The sequence below is a fragment of the Fistularia commersonii genome, chromosome 7 (assembly GCF_037954325.1).
Source record: "Fistularia commersonii isolate RoL2024-O1a breed Wild chromosome 7, RoL_Fcom_v1.0, whole genome shotgun sequence".
Lineage (NCBI taxonomy): Eukaryota > Metazoa > Chordata > Actinopteri > Syngnathiformes > Fistulariidae > Fistularia > Fistularia commersonii.
The window spans coordinates 7,707,217-7,723,630 of record NC_141290.1 but is presented as its reverse complement, the minus strand read 5'-3'; the positions used below and the strand labels follow the sequence as shown (position 1 = coordinate 7,723,630).

The window sequence follows — 16,414 nt, the reverse complement described above, 5'->3', positions numbered from 1 at the left end:
TCCGGCTCACCGCCGTCCACCAGAAACCTGCAATGTGTGGATGATTGTCGAGAAATACAATTGAACAAATAATGAACAAATAATGTCCCTGTTCATTGTTGGGGGCGATGTGGCACGGGAGGTAGAGCAATCGTCTTAGGGACCGAACATTCCTGGTATGATTCCTGACTTCTAGTGTGTCGAAGTGTTGTTGAGCAAGTCACTGAACCCCTAACTGCTCCCCTGGCGCTGCTCATGGTTCATCCATGATGGGTTAATTGCAGAGAACTAATTTCCCCACGAGGGATTAATAAAGGATAAATGAATTAATTAACAGGGGCCGGTGGAGAACATGTGACGTGGAGTAAACAGAAGGTCTAACTTTCCACCCGGGTTAAAACATCTCAAACTGCTGTTGTTTTAATCTCGAGTGGTCGGCGTCGCTCCTTTCTGCCAGTCCACCACATGACCGCATTTTCCGAGGACAGACGCGACGCTGATATCCGTGGCGGAGAGGTGCAGCGGGCCTGCACGTGCGGTGTGTCCTTGCGCACACAATCACATGGAATAAATGTGACACAAGGTTGAGGGCAAGTCAAATAAGGGTCGTGCCGAGCGTCGGCTCGTCGTCAGGTGGGCAGGGAGTGGATTTCAGCCAGGCTTATATTCACATCACACTTTCAAGCCATAAATCTTTGCCTAAAAGCTGTCAAGCGCTTTTTCATTTCCATCCTCGCGATCGTCGCCGCCGTCTCCGATTGCCTAGATCTGATTGTCGTCTCCGAGGTAAGATCAATGCAGCCCATCTTACGACAAATACCGGACTGTGAATTAATGGAGTACCAGGGACGAAGGGATGAAGCGGATGATCTTCTGAGGGTTTATCCGGGTCATCGCGCCTGGATCGAACGAGGGGGGAGCGGTGAAAACTGCACGGCCCTGACACGGATACCACAGTTGGAAGTTACGGCTCAAGATTCTTGATGACCCTCCGGGAGCAGTGATGTAACTCGAGGCCGACGCCAACGGCATTCACGACCCCTCATTGTTTCAGAAAGGCGAGGAAGATGATGGCTTCTTTTTTTTTTTTGACCAAAAGGAACGACTGGTTCCCTCGTATCTCCCTGTAACCCGTTTACAGGTTCCAACGTTACTGTCATTGATGTGTACCGTCCCAAAGCTAATACTCGCTAATATCCAACAACTAATGCTATAAGGTGACACAGGTGTTGGTGACGGCAACTCAGAATTTGTTTTTTGACTGATTTTCAAGTTCAACACATCGCTTGCTCATTGTATCGCCTGCCAAAACTCTATGCAAGTTTGTCCTTTTCAGGACTGGGGGGGGGGGGGGGGGATAGCAGCTGCTCGGCCAAATAAAGACTGGGGGTGGGGTGGGGCTGATGTGGTCAAATATAGACATGCTGCGCTCTAACAGTCTGCCTCATAACAATGGAAAGGATTATCTGATATGGGCGGGGTGGCGGCAGGGGGGTGGCGGAGTGCGCTGGAGGCCTGAGGGAACGATGAAACTGAATAGTTGTAGTAAACCATCAGATACTTGGGCTCCTCCGTGACAAAGCAGGGCTGTGAGCGTGAGAATCCATCCATCCATTTCATAGTGATGACAAAACTGATGTACGATGAACCTTCACATGATAACTTGACATTTCTTTTTCACCCCCGAAGGCAGAATAAACTACAAACATGTCTGAAGGGTGAGTATTCGGTTCCAGAGATGGCTCTGCACCTTCATGTGTCGCACCAAAAAAAAATTCATGCCCTCTTGTCTCCCCTTAACATCTCACACCCCTGAAGACCGGTGAGTGTTCGGATCACATCATGATGATTTTAGTAAATCCCCAAGAGTTGTCATTTGAATGTAATTCATGTGAATTGTCCTGCAGAGGAAGCCAAAGTTTTCTGCCACTCGTCGGCTGCATCTGAAGGTGGGTGCCTGGGAGCTTCTTCCGGCAACATCCGGCGGCGAATTTCACTGAAGTCTTGTTGTCTTGCAGTCCAAACTGCTGAAGAAGGCAGCCTCCATGCTCGTGGCTGAGAGCGAGGAGAGAAGAATCGAGAAGGAGAGGGTCGTGAAGGAGTGCTTTCCTGAGCCTAAGCTGTCAGGTCTGTCCGTCCAGGAGCTGCAGGTACCGCAGTCCACGGAGGATCGGCCCGTCCTTGTCGGCATTCCCTTCACGCTGATCCCGCCCCGACTTGTGTTTACAGAATCTGTGCAGAGAACTGCACCACAAGATCGACATTGTAGACGAAGCGCGATATGACATGGAGGTCAAGGTGGCCAAGAACGAGAAGGAGGTACATGTCAAGAAAACATGAGCTGGATGTGAGAATGAAGTGCAGGGGGTTCCGGCAGAGCGCCAATAAGCGTCATGTTAAATTCGTTTAAATGTAACATTGGAGATACTTCAGGTCCCTCAGGTTCTCCGGCCGTTAAGGTAGCCACATTTCAAATCTGAACGGAGAACCCAAATCTCCTCTCCGTCCGTACCGGTGGTCCACAGATCAGCTCTCTGAACCAGAAGATCGTTGAGCTGAAGGGGGTAAAGAGACCGAGCTTGAAGAGGGTGAAGAAAACCACAGACGACATGCTGGGGGCCTACACCGACCCTTCCAAACTCATGAAGGCCGACTTCAAGGTCAACCTCAAGACCGTGAAGAAAGAGGATGAGAAGGTAAGGTTTGGGAGAGAAGAAGACATATACACTGCTCAAAAAAATAAAGGGAACACTTAAAAAACACATCCTAGATCTAAATGAATGAAATATTCTTATGAAATACTTTACTCTTTACACAGTTGAATGTGCTGACAACAAAATCACACAAAAATGATCAATGGAAATCAAATGTATGAACCCATGGAGGTCTGGATTAGGAATCACACTCAAAATTAAAGTGTAAAAACAAACTCCAGGCTGATCCAACTTTGATGTAATGTCCTTAAAACAAGTCAAAATGAATCTGTGTTGCTTCCTGAGTGGACACTATGATTTCACAGAAGTGTGATTGACTTGGAGTTACAATGTGTTGTTCAAGTGTTCCCTTTATTTTTTTGAGCAGTATATATATATACATGTATATATATATACATGTATACATACAATTTCTTCTGTAATGTCTCCACTTTGTCCTATAGAGGGAGGAGGTGACCGACTGGCGCAAGAACGTGGAGGCCATGTCCGGCATGGAGGGCAGGAAGAAGCTGTTCAACTCCGGGCAATAAAACAGTTGTCACACAAAGATTGCGGATGCAGTTTGTTTCCATCAAGAGCTTCTCCGCCGGCCCTCCAGATGGAAGTAGATCTCCATGGCAACACCAATTCAACAAGGGTGTTGCAAAGGGCGCCGTAAAACCCCCCCAGTATGAATCCACGCACCATCAACCACATGTAGTCTGCTGCTCTGGGATGTCCCTCTGTGGACTCGGAGATGTTGTCTGGAGATAAAGCATCTGAAACGTGTTGATTTTTTTTAATGCAATGTTAAAGATCAGATTATATTCATAATGCTGTCTCATAATAAATGTAACTGTCACGTTGATTAAAACTCGGTGGGACCGGTGTTTGACACGGACGACATCTCCTTCGTTTTATTATGACTCTATATGAAGTTGTATGAACATGATATATCGTAATCAGAAATAAATATAGATAATAATAATATAAGAAATCAAAGTTTTAATTCACATCCTCCCTCGGAGTGCGGTGAGAACATTACCCGGGGAAACAGAATTCACAAGCTAATGCTAACATGTTTGAGTGGTAACCAATGGTCCAGCCAGCTCCGCTGCAGAGCTCTGCTGGTGTCTTGGCTGTAACGAAAGAGCGAGAGGACGGACTTGAGGATGGAGCGGCGAGCAGAGCCTGGGCAGAATGTGACATCCTGCACCTTGCTGCTGTCACACAATGGTCTATTTTAGCTGGCCACTCACAGAAGACAACGGAACCCAATAAGTCTGCCTTGAGTGTTCCTCTTATCACAGGGAGGCACAGTCTGTTCCAGGTACGTTGAACCTTCTGAAGAAGCACCAAGTTCTTTAGCCTTTTAATGAGCGGCAGTGACTCTGATTCTGACCACACAGAACGCGACTCCATCAAGTCATCACGGTGACTTCTAAAACCAGATTCGAAAGTAGTGGTCATCTATTTGGATTAGGTTCCTGTACTTTTGTAATTCTCGCCTCAGATTCCAACGCTTCATAGGTCAAGAGGCTGGGTTGGTTCCTGTTGGAGGAGGAAAAGACTCATTTCACCAAGAATACTGGAGATAATTCCACGTCATCACCGATCAGAAGCTTCCAGACATGTCCGAGGCGTGAGTTATGATTTCTTTTATGGCTTGGAAAGTCATACATGTTGCAGTTCTTCAGGTTGTTGACTAACTTTTCCCCTCTCCGTTCTGGATGACGAAGACAGATCGGTAAGTCGCCGTTGTCTGCGCCGACCCATCGGTAACTGGCGGTTCATAGTTGTACGTAGCCTGATTAGCTAACAGCTGTCTGCTGCCTTCTTGTGCAGAAGAAGTCCAAGATCTCAGCTTCTCGACGGTTAGCTCTCAAGGTAATCCCTTGCTGCAGAATCCAGAAAACTCCTTTACGGCGTAAGATGGTAAATCCTTCCCATTTCACCACCTCATGTAGACCAAAGTCCTGAAATCAGCAGCTGAGATGTTGGAGAAGGAGAAAGAGGACAAGAGGCTGGAGAGGGAGTCCACTCTGAGGGAGAGAGTTGCTCCTCTTCAGTTTTCTGGATTGTCCATCCAGGACCTTCAGGTCAGATAGCGAACTTTGGCTCCAGCTTCATTCTGTGCTGCATGCTCCTTGCTGACAGCTGTCAGTCAAACTAGGGTTCATCTGCAACTTGTTCTTGTGATGTTGTGAGAGAGAATCCTTTGCTACCGCAGAGGACCGATGGGACCAATTAGAGTCCGTCCTCCAATCATCTGACCTTGAGACTGCCCTTGCGTGATTATTTAATTCAAGATAACGCCGTTGACCCGGTGCTCTGCCTGCAGGGTCTCTGTAGAAATCTGCACCACAGAGCTGAGGTGGCGGATGAAGAGCGCTACGACATCGAAGCGAAGGTGGCCAAAAACACCAAGGAGGTGCGTGTGGATGATCGGCCTGGAGTTTACCCTTTGTTTGGTCTCCAATGCCGACCTTCTTAAAAAGCAGGCCCTCAATGATGTGATTGATTTATTGATTCAAAGAACATCTTCTTACCTTTGGACGTTTTCTTCCCACCTCGGGTTTCCTGCAGATCGAGAATCTGTCCCTCAAGATCTTCGAGTTGAAGGGGAAAAACAAGCGTCCTCCTCTCAAGAGGGTGAAGATCTCTGCTGATGCCATGCTGGGAGCTCTGCTGGGCTCCAGGGTCAAAGAGTCAGTGGACTTCAAGGCCAACCTAAAGACCGTGAAGAAGGAGGAGGAGAAGGTGAGAGCAACAGATCTGATCTACACTGAGCTGTTTTTTCCGGTATCTTCTTAAACCCCGTCCTTTTCACGAGCAGAAGGAAGAAGTGACCGACTGGCGCAAGAACGTGGAGGCCATGTCCGGCATGGAGGGCAGGAAGAAGCTGTTCGACACCAGCCAGTAGATTAAAATGCGAGAGCTTCTCAGAGGGATCGGATGGATCTCGAGGTGTCTGGAAAACATCTGATGCGTGTGATACTCATGAAGATGAAAATAAGATGGTAATGATAATAAATACAACTGGTTGAAAATGAACATTGCAGCTCTTCAATTACAAGCATGTTGGCCTGGTGGTCCAGGACCGTTAGCAGTCAACAAGAGCAGCAGAGACTCTGCAACCTCCAAGGCCCATAAGACCAGTTTGCAGGACACATCTGGTTAGCTTCTACAACAGACAGCTGAGGTTTTACTGCCGAACATCTCCGTTGTTTCAGGGGCTCATTGGTGTGCAAACCCCCGACGCTGCGACGGGAAGCACACCTTCACCACCGCAGAAGGTTTTCTGATATCCGAGTCTAAGTAGTCCCAGTTGTTTAGGATCTGCTGTGTCTCTGGGAGCGCTTCATGGAGGACGTAATGAAAACTGGAAACGTTAGAAAGTGAAAGATAGATTCTTGCAAGGGTTCGGTCATCATGGCAATGAATTGAATATGAATGAATGAATGTTAAATAACTGTCTGAAAATACAACATGTGTCAAACTACGCGAAACACGTATCAAGACCATCTACGTAAGGGAGTCCAAGTGTCGGATCGGATTAACGTTGGACTCGGAAGAACAGCGATGACTCGGCCGTCCGTTTCCTGTCGGGCCCTGACAGGCACCTGCCTCTGCTCATCTCCATTCTCCAAATAAAACTGTCATAGCTCCTGGCCCAGGTCCTGAGCTCCATTGTTATTACCTTACCAGGAAACAGCATGATTTTCTGCGGGGTACCAGGGGTTTATTGGCAGCGGATGGAGATACCTCACATTCCTAAATGACGTGGTGAAAAGCCGAAACCAATCGGGCTCTTCAGCTCTCGGCCTTCGGTCGGAGTAAATTCCAAGGAGGCAGCAGGATGATGTTCGCCTTTGGCGATGGATGGAGACACGGCCTCCACTTGTGTACGTTCACCTGTTGAAACTCACCGAATGCACCATGCGAAGCACAGTCCGGGTTCTCGGTGTCTCGCCCGAGGACGCGCAGACAGATTCAGATGCAGATTCAGCATTGAGATGGGCTGCCAGTGCCGTGCAGACCTCGCGAGTCAGTCCAGATCCATGTTTGGATGCTGAGTCCTATAAATAAAAGCGGTGAAGAGGTTCAGCCGACACCCTGATTCGATATCTTACTTCTACGTGACTCTCGGAGAATCTGAGAACTTCATGCACTTAAAACCAAGGGTTTTGACACTGACCCGGAACGCCAGCGGTCACTCTTCCAGATGCCTTCGGTCAACAGGTGTTGCCGGGCCGGCCCTCGCGCACACCTCGATGTCCGAGCCTATAAATGAAATTTTATTGCCCCCCTTTTCCTGCCTGAATTTCTGGCGATGATACACGCACACCAGTAAACGTCTCCGCCGGGAAATGGACCCTGCAAACTATTTTAGTGGGCCCCTTGCGTGCCACGTAGACAATAAAAACCTTATTGTCATACCCCTCACCTCTCAGAGTCTGTGCTTTTCTCTGCTCGTCCATTTCCAGGTGCACCAGAAGGAGCTTCTCCTCTTCAAACAGGTATGGAACAACCCTGTTTTGTAATTATGTCGCTGGAGAGTCCTGATCAACATCCGCTTGAAGCCCCGTGAAACCCTGTCTTCTCAGCAATGCCTCGTACCTTCACGTACTTTATAAAGAACCGCGTGACGGCGTGTTTTTCATGCACGTCTCTGTTATTTTCCCCTCTTTTCCTTCGCGGATTTACAGTCCAAGGATTTTAAAGCATGGCCGACACGTGAGTTTTGCGTTTAAAAATTAAAAAAACGCAATAAAATGAGACAGTATTCATTTTTAACACCGCCATGTTAACGTGTGCTTTCTCTCTGGTATCAACGCTTCCACAGACCGGTAAGTACAAATCATTGTTTTTGTGATTGTTTTAGGTCAAATGAATGGATTTGTCAATACGGCATTGTGCATAATGTCTTTGTCTGGCTCTTTATTTCTAGAGAAAATCAAAAATTTCGTCCTCACGGAGGCTTGGCTTGAAGGTAGGTCATTCTTTATTAGTAAGCTAAGCTAAGCTAAGATAAGATAAGCTTGTGACAACAAAACAGTGTGGAAATTATAACCCGGAATACAGACATGGACTTTCCATCTTCAATGGTTGTATATACGAATGATGGCACGGCGTTATTGTGGAGTCAGATTGTCAGAGAATCCCAGACAGAGATTTATTAATGGATCACACATCGTGATATTCCGATGAAATACAGATTTTAATGTGATGTTTCGAGATACGGCTGTTGGCGGTTGCCACCCGGATGCTGCAAGAGCACAAGGAGCAGCAAAATTTGGAGAAAGAAGCTGCTCTGGCCGTGAGAGTTCCTCCGTTGGACTTCTCTGGTCTGTCTTTGCAGGAGCTCCAGGTATTAATTTTGGTTTGCTATGTAGTTGTCGTCCGGCAGGTGACGCTTTAACGCAACACGTGCGCCTGGCCCTTCTTTTTCCCAAACAGGATCTGTGCAAAGACTTGCATCACAAGATCGAAGTGGCGGACGAGGAACGCTACGATGTCGGCGTCAAGGTGTCGACGAACGATGTGAAGGTGGGGCGATCTTCCATGCAGTCACTGTTGTAGGAGCTGCAAGGGTGAACTCAATGGGTTGTACGTTTTGGGGCTGGGGGGTGAAATTGGTGTTTGTTATGAAACTACAGGCTACTAGTTTTACGCCTAGGATGACTATATTGTCCTCAAAACACAGAACTATAAATATGAACGGGCTACAAAAATAGTGAAGAAGTAACGAACATAAATATGAGAAAGTGATAAATATAAATATATGAGCAATGAGTATGAATGTACGACAGTAAGGAATATGATCGTAATAAATACGCATATGTGACAGTAATAATATGAATTTATGATAGCAGTGAGTATAAATATATGATAGCAATGAAGAAAGGATAGTAATGAGTGTGAATGTATGATAGTATTAAGTATGCGCACGTGACAGTAATAGATATATGATTGTTGTGAGTATAAATATATGAAAGTAATGAGTTTGAATATATGATATTAATTAACCTTCCTCCTGTGTTAGCTTTCTGGTAGCATCCCCGGTGTTAACGGGTCGGTTTTGACCCTTGTCTTAAATCAGCTTTAAAATACACTAAAAATAAAAACTTAAATTCCAATTCTTTTTCTCATCTCTTGGTTACCTTGTTAGGCTTCCTTATCCATGAAAATATCGGGTTTAAAAATGTTTGTTGTGGTTCTCTGGGCCTTTTTATTATTAGTATAACCTCTCGATTTCAATATAAAAACAGAAAAATTAACCTCAAGAGAATAATATAAATACGTGTCTGACGTGTCTGGACATGCTCATTTTTGTTTTTTTTGCAGCAATCCTGGACAAATGAGCATCCCCAGAAGCTCACATGAGTGGGGGAGGAGTTGGTTGTCATTGTGTTGGCTGACAATGCATTTAAGATTTCAATTTTGGCTCTAATTATTGCTTTGTAATCTAATTTTTATACCCGGGTCGAAACTGACAAAGGACATCATTTCAACTAGAGCATTTTATAATGCAGTGAAAAAAAATGTTTTTGTTGAATTTTGTTGAAATCAAGGTTCCTGACAAAGTCAAGAAGCCTCGATGCAATAAAAAAACTTCAAGTGATTATTTTATGCATTTAAAAACTAAAACGGGTCGGTGGCGACCCTAACACATGAGGAAGTTTAATACACGATAGGAATGCATTGGTCAACTCCTATGCAGGGTGATAATGGACGATGTATGTATGCATGATGGAGGATTTCACAACATCTCTTCCTTTGCTCCACGTCATCCAGATAGAAACCATGACTCTGAAGATCACTGAGCTGCAGAGTAAGTTCAAGAAGCCGACACTCAAGAGAGTCAGGATCTCAGCCGAGGCCATGCTGAGCGTCCTCCTGGGCTCCAGACACAAGGAGTGCTTTGACTTCAAGGCCAACCTCAAAACTGTCAAGAAGGAGGAGGAGAAGGTAATATCCCGTTCCCCCGTGGAGCAGTAGAATGCAATCCTCCCCCTTATCGTGGGAGTTTGTTCATTTTGTGCTTCCAACAGAAGGAGGAGGTGACTGATTGGCGCAAGAACGTGGAGGCCATGTCTGGCATGGAAGGCAGGAAGAAGCTGTTTGATGCCTCTGGAAACTGAGAAGCCATTAACAATCATCCTTCCATGCAGTGACTCTGATAATATATCCCTCGTGTACATCAGGGCGTCTCAGGCGGGAGAGTCGTAATAAAATGTTCGAAATGAAACCAGATTAAATCCTTGTTTATACCTTTGCGCATGTTCAAACTATCTCAGCCTGAATTCATCTTGTTAACTTCTAACATGCTCTCCCGCTGAGTCTTTCCCGATTCCATCCGTCCGACCCATCCCACTCATCTCTGCACTGTAAGTTAAGAAGAATAAGAATAAGAACAACTTTATTTATCCTGAAGGAAATTGTCGGGCCAGAGTTACAAGAAAAATAGAATAATAATAAATAATAGTAGAAAAATTGTATAAACAGTAAGAAATAAGAAAAAAAAGGGAGAATAAGAAATATAGATAAACTATAAAGTGCCTTAAGCAACAAATGAAAGCTAAGGAGTGCACAAGAGTATGAAAAAATATTGTACATGTAGCTGTTATGAAATATTGTGCAGTTATGAATATATATACAGATAAATTATTACAGCCAGTTAGGCATCTTTCTTAAAAAAAAAAAAAAAAAAAAAAAGCATTTGCGTGACGCACCGGTAGTTGTAGATGTTATCGTCGTTTATATAATTAAACTTTTTCAAAAAAAAATCTTTCCTGTAAGATCTTGCTGCGTTGGAATCTCACAATTTTTTTTTTTCTTTTAAAAATTAGTAGATGCTGCCTATATATAGGTGCGCTCTACTGTCCGGAATTCATGGTAAGTTTAGTTAAGGTAAGCTAAGGAAACTAGATTCAGACACAGTGCTCGTCCTGCTGGGAGAAGAGCGGCGTCTCCTTGCAGCCATGTGATGGCAGCAGATCCTTTTCCACCGAGGGGTTTGTTTGGGCCCTGAAAGGCGTGGGTCTGTTTGGGCCCTGAAGGGCGGGGGGGGGTTCTGTTTGGGGGCTTTGGGGGTCCGCAGCTTGTCAACACATCATAACCGCCGTGACGTCACCGGCTACCTTTGGACCCTCAGAAACCTATGAAATTTAAAGTAAACAATATAGAAAAGGTGGAAATCCAAGGTCACTTTTACCGGAGGGGGGTTTGACCATTTCATCCCCTACTCTGACAAACCCCACTCCCCCTCCACAAAGAGTCGGGGTAGCAGGTGCGGCGTCCCGGCGGAGACCTTTGACGCTTTACGCACGTGAGAATGGCGAGGACGGAAGGGGGGGGGGGGGGCTATTTTTGAGAGCCACTCACAGGAGCAGAGGGTTCTATATATCCCAAGCCTCCTGCCTCCTCTTCCTCACTCTGGAGACGTCTTCCCGGCACTTGGCATCCAGTGGACGAGGTAAGGACTCCTCCTTCCAGATAATAGGCTGGAAGCAAAACCAGGACGATGTTGTTCTTCCTCAGCAGATCCATGTTAATGGGAAATTAGTCAATTATCAATAATCAGGGGAAAGGAAATGTCTGCTTCTTAGATGACACTCTTATCAATAACTGGGTTGGGCTCGTTAGTGGAGGTCTTACTTTGGAGCACCTTCTCGGGGCTGGAGTTGAGAACCAAGGAGGTATTCTAGAACGTTCAGGACAAAATTTTACGTTCTATACAGTGGATCTGTTCTATACATCTATCATCCAAGACCTGGTCTAACCTTGGTCCCTGGTCTGAGCCTGGTCCCTGGTCTGACCCTTGCCTGACCTTAGTTTGGAACCTGTCCCGAGGCTTACTCTGGTTTAACCCTTGTCTTACCCTCGTCTGTATCTGGTCCCTGGTCTGAACCTGGTACATGGTCTAATCCTGCTTTGTGGTCTGACCCTAGTTGCTGGTCTGATCCTGGTCCCTGGTCTAAAATGATCCCTGGTCTAACCCTGGGCTGAACCTGGTCCCTGGACTAACCCTAGTTGCTGTTCTGACCCCGGTCACTTGTCTGTATCCCCATCCCTGGTCTAACTCTGGTCTGAATCTGGTCCCTAATCTGAACCCGGTCCCTGGTTCTAACCCAGGTCAGACCCTTGCCTGATCTCATGTGAACTGAAGGTTCTTCGTTCAGATGTTTGTCCTGTTCTCTGTCCTTCTAGAGTCACAAAGAAAACAAGCTTAGACATGTCTGAGGCGTAAGTCCATCACCACGGCTCCACCTTGCAAACACCTCACCTGCACCCCAGTTCCACCACAACTCCACTTCCCTGACATCCACACCTTTGCTCCATCTCAGCTCCACAACATCTTGTGAAATAAATGTTAATTTAGAAAACATGTCCAAACTTTAATGCGCCATTTCCCTCTCCCCCTCTCTCTGATGCCTTCCAGACCTGCGGTGAGTCGATGTCGCTCTAACAAGTTAATGCAGAAGATCTTCTTCCTCCACGTTGAGGTCTTCTCTGTTTGAGGTGTAGATGACCGGATAGGTATCTCCCGGAGGTGTGGGGTCTCTTCACCTGCCTCTGAGTCTGATTCGTAAAGTCGTCCGTCGTTGATCCGGCTGATTTGGACGCCTGTTGTTTGTAAGGTTTTCAGAAGCTTCACTGAAAATGTCCACCATCTTCTTTTTCAGAAAGCCAAGCCCAAGATCACGGCATCTCGCAGACTTTTCCTGAAGGTGATTTCGATGTGACTCCTGGGTTCTGGGCTTTCAAAGACTCAGAAGACTCATCTTTTCTCGGACTGACTGCTGGTATGTTTTCTCGTGTCCCACTAGACCAAACTCCTAAAGAAGGCCATAACGCTGCTGGAGAATGATAAACAAAACAAAAAAGAGGAGAGAGAGAGAATCCTCAATGAGAAAGTCCCACAGCTCCAGATGTCAGGCATGTCTATGCAGGATCTACAGGTACGTTGAAGACCAATCCTTGAACAGAGACTATTTTACATGAAATACTGTGGAGAAACAGCTTGGCCTGGCGAATCAGGAAAGTTTGAGGGTTTTTTCCTGGACCAGCAGAGATGTTTTGATCGTCCAGGGCCTTCACCACATCGATTTGGATCCAACAAAAAATATAGACATTCATATCTTCTACCGACGTCCATGTCTCCAGACGTATTATATCATAACGTGCATTATAACGTATCCCATCCTCACATACACAAATGAACCGACATTGATATTGAAAATGCCATTGTAAGTGCACATTGATTGGAAAACAATCGATTATTCAACAGAATCTTTGCAAAGAGCTCCACCAAAAGATTGACGTTGTTGACGAAGAGCGATACGACATTGCTTTGAAGGTGTCCAAGAACGATATAGAGGTAAGTAACATTCATCACAGGCATCAGTGTTAAAAAGTGCACGCAAATGTTTTATCTCCACTTTGATGCACGTCGGGGAAAAAGGTGCAGGATCTATCTCAGAAGATATTTGAGCTGAAGGGCAAGATGAAGAGACCGAACCTCAGAAGGGTGCGAGTGTCCGCCGACGCCATGCTGGGAGCTCTGCTGGGGTGCAAGGTCAAAGAGTCGGTGGATTTCAAGGCCAACTTGAAGACAGTAAAGAAGGAGGAGGAGAAGGTAAGAAACGCACGTTGTCCTTTTACATGCATTTTCCTGCAGCGCTCGGGATATGAGGTACATGATGAACACATATTAATGGGAGTTTCACTGATTTACGAGCTTAAGCTCAAAGAGATACCTCTGGTTACCAAAACATTAGTGTCCCATTGGCCCAATAGTTGTACCAGCTACATATAAACGATAATAAAATCTCCCAACATATCTTAGTTTGTATAGGCCGCCATTATTGTTTACATTGCAACGCTCTCTGGGTAGTGATGTCATGCGGTTGACCTGGACTCGGTCATGTTGATTTTAACGTACATTACAAAAGCTCGTCATCCGTGCAACCCTTCCTATTTGGACCCGAGAGAGACGTGAGCGAGAAGGAGAATGCAAAACAAGCTGCAAAATGAAGACGAACAAAGAGTTTGCCAGAGTTGCCTGTTTGTGTGCCACAACCGCATTGCTATGCTAACAGAGAGAGCGTCCGTTGCAAGCTCAACTTTTCGGCATCGTCTGTTCACTGTAGGCCTATGGGCTCGCTGTCGGCTTCCACCGTGATTGTGCCGGTGCTGGTCTTTTGTCATCAGATGCTTCTTCAGCAGTAGCGGGTTAACATCCTTGCAGAGCATTGAGTGCAGCGGTCGGGAACCCGCGGCTCTTAGATCCGTCTGATGCGCTTCCTTGTGGCTTTAGGAAATAATGGAGTATTCCATTAAAATGTATTTTATTTTACTTTGTTCATTTTTAAAGTGTATTTTTAGTTTTTCAGATTATGGCGATCTCGTACCATCTTGATAAAATATCTATGTTGCTCTTAATAAACGACTGCACACGCCAATAAAAGAGAGAGGACGGCATTTCCGGTTTGCCGCCGGTGGGCGATTTAAGTTTGGCTTTTTTCCATAAATACAAGGACTCAAATAGACATTGAATGTTTTCTTAAAAGTAACCTTCAACCAAAGGGAGTTCGAAATGTTTTGTTGCATGCAGAAATGTAATTTCTCTGCGATTGTTCATTGCAACACATTTTGTTTTTACATTCAAAGCGTTTATTGTCACATGCACAGTGGTGTTTCCCTTTACAGCGGAATTCCTAACTTACTCTCCGCAGTGCATTTGGATACATAGCATAAAGGCAAAAAAATATATTTATATAACGTTATATGCCGTGTTAATTCATTTTAAATTTCAAAAGGGTTGTGTGGCTCCCCGTGTCTCCTTTACTGTGGGCAAACGGGTCCAAATGAGTGTTTGAGGTTGTCGACCCCTGATCCAGTGTGTCCTGCCTGTGCCGTTTCTTCGAAGGGGCTACACTTGTTTTAAGGACCTTTTGTCTGCTTGTGAAAGAAAACTGATGGCCGCTTAAAACCGGCGGCACCCGTGAGCGCTTTTTGCAGCTTAGCTCGGCTAAATGCGTCCAGTGAAACCTTTTGGATCCCATGATTAGGGTAGCCACAGGATCTCAGGGCTCAGGGCTGTACCCACAACATGTTGTAGGTACAACCAAAGGTTCTCCAAATCAGAAACCACCAGAAACATAGAACAGGAGGACGACAATAACAAACAAAAGAACATCATCATTCTGTGTGTCGCTGGTGTTTCTGAGAAAATCAGAAGCGTGTTCAACAAATGCCAGTGCATTTCAAACCCCACAACACAAATCAGACAAAGACCAGTGCACCCCCGGGACAAATTACCCAGGCAATGGATGGAGAATGCGGTGTACACTGTCACTTGCACTGAGGATTGTGATGATGTGATGAGGTATTCTGGCCAGAGAAGACAGATGGTTCTAGAGAGGAGTCAAAGATGAAAACCATCTCTGAACAGAGGAGGGGGCTTCAGACACGACCTTTCACAATCGTACAACGGCATACTGGGATCAATACGAAGATGAATTTGCACACACGGACCAGAACCATCTGCACCCTCCAAACAACCAGGAAAGATTCATCACCAGAACCAGCCCTTGGTAACTTCCACATGAGCCTCAGTTCATGTGACATGACAGGTTTTAGTCTTTCGTAGAGCGTTACCTTTTCACATTCCCATCCAGGTAATCCCACTAACCACCATAACCTTGACCGTTCACAACCGCTAGAACTGAAGAAACCTTTCGGATGGGGGTGTAACATCTTCAAGTGAAGAAATTCAAGTCCAGCTGCCATGACAAGAAGATTTAGACAAGAATTCTCCATGCCTTGGATGACTCAGAACATCCAGTGACAAATGCTTTGTGCTTTTTTTTTAACAACACATTCTTGTACAAGAGAAACAGCAAAGCATATTTACGCCTATTAGTCCTCCCAGGCAGGGCTCCCTTTAAATTTTTTCAACCTGGGGCACAAGGGGTTGCTTTTATTGTAAATAGGGGATTGTAATAATCAATAAATACCCTAAATATCTGATAATACTATTTATATTTTGATTGGTTACATCAATATTTTCAGGCATGATTGTAAATTCACACAATTATTATGCATTAAGTAAATCTGCGTCCATGGCTTTATTCACGATGTATGAATTTCTGCTCCCCGTAGAAAGAGGAAGTGACCGACTGGCGTAAGAACGTGGACGCCATGTCCGGAATGGAGGGTAGGAAGAAGCTGTTCGACGCCGGCCAGTAGAGCCACGATGAGACGTCTCTGCAGAGGCCACGCAACCAAAGGTGACGCTGGGGATCCCCCGGTCCGACTTTAGTAAACGTGACTGCAAAGCAGCCGAACAAATCCAGGTCATCTGTATGATGCAATGTAATGATGTAATGTACAAAAAAATGTGTATTTACTGAGTGGATGAATTTTGCCGTCCTTGTAGAAATGCATTGTGACCTGAATATACCAGCCATGGGGAGGGCGAAATATTTGAACCCACTGCACATCTCCTGTACGAGTCGTGACCCTTTTCTTACGTGTAAAAACATAAAAGATGAAGGCTAAAACTAATATGTGTCGCTTTCTTTTGTTTGTTTTTCGTGCCGGATGAGATTCACACATTAGTAATATAAACATGCATATGGCAGTGAGAAGGCGGGGAGGTCTGTGGCCACACAGAAGCTGTTTTTTTAATTTTATTTTTATTTATTATTTATTTATTTTATTTTATTTTATTT

The 16,414-nt window shown here is 45.4% G+C and overlaps 3 protein-coding genes across 6 annotated transcripts; all 3 read left to right on the top strand.

Annotated features, from left to right (window-relative positions):
* The first annotated feature begins 604 nt into the window (after positions 1-604).
* Positions 605-5,728, top strand: LOC147232567 (troponin I, slow skeletal muscle-like). 4 transcript variants are annotated; one of them, XM_086149491.1, is made up of 7 exons: positions 605-765; positions 1,669-1,801; positions 1,887-1,928; positions 1,998-2,129; positions 2,209-2,298; positions 2,505-2,675; positions 3,137-3,573. In XM_086149491.1, the coding sequence occupies exons 4-7, from the start codon at positions 2,025-2,027 to the stop codon at positions 3,221-3,223; spliced, it is 453 nt and encodes a 150-aa protein (XP_086005617.1). In that variant the 5' UTR covers positions 605-765; positions 1,669-1,801; positions 1,887-1,928; positions 1,998-2,024; the 3' UTR covers positions 3,224-3,573. The 4 variants fall into 4 exon arrangements, with proteins under 4 accessions (XP_086005617.1, XP_086005616.1, XP_086005618.1 ...); XM_086149490.1 differs by lacking the exon at positions 605-765 and having other exon boundaries at positions 1,461-1,801; XM_086149492.1 differs by lacking the exons at positions 605-765; positions 1,669-1,801; positions 2,505-2,675; positions 3,137-3,573 and adding exons at positions 5,259-5,432; positions 5,509-5,713.
* A 1,306-nt stretch (positions 5,729-7,034) lies between these two features.
* Positions 7,035-10,696, top strand: LOC147232566 (troponin I, slow skeletal muscle-like). The gene is made up of 7 exons (XM_086149487.1): positions 7,035-7,192; positions 7,382-7,522; positions 7,624-7,665; positions 7,912-8,043; positions 8,133-8,222; positions 9,471-9,644; positions 9,728-10,696. The coding sequence occupies exons 4-7, from the start codon at positions 7,939-7,941 to the stop codon at positions 9,815-9,817; spliced, it is 459 nt and encodes a 152-aa protein (XP_086005613.1). The 5' UTR covers positions 7,035-7,192; positions 7,382-7,522; positions 7,624-7,665; positions 7,912-7,938; the 3' UTR covers positions 9,818-10,696.
* A 1,572-nt stretch (positions 10,697-12,268) lies between these two features.
* Positions 12,269-16,393, top strand: tnni4b.3 (troponin I4b, tandem duplicate 3; the record flags this gene model as incomplete). The annotated part of the gene is made up of 6 exons (XM_086148933.1): positions 12,269-12,406; positions 12,506-12,637; positions 12,967-13,056; positions 13,141-13,314; positions 15,843-15,970; positions 16,120-16,393. Coding segments are annotated over 5 exons (621 nt in total), but the record flags the coding sequence as incomplete, so codon positions are not given.
* Positions 16,394-16,414: the final 21 nt, after the last annotated feature.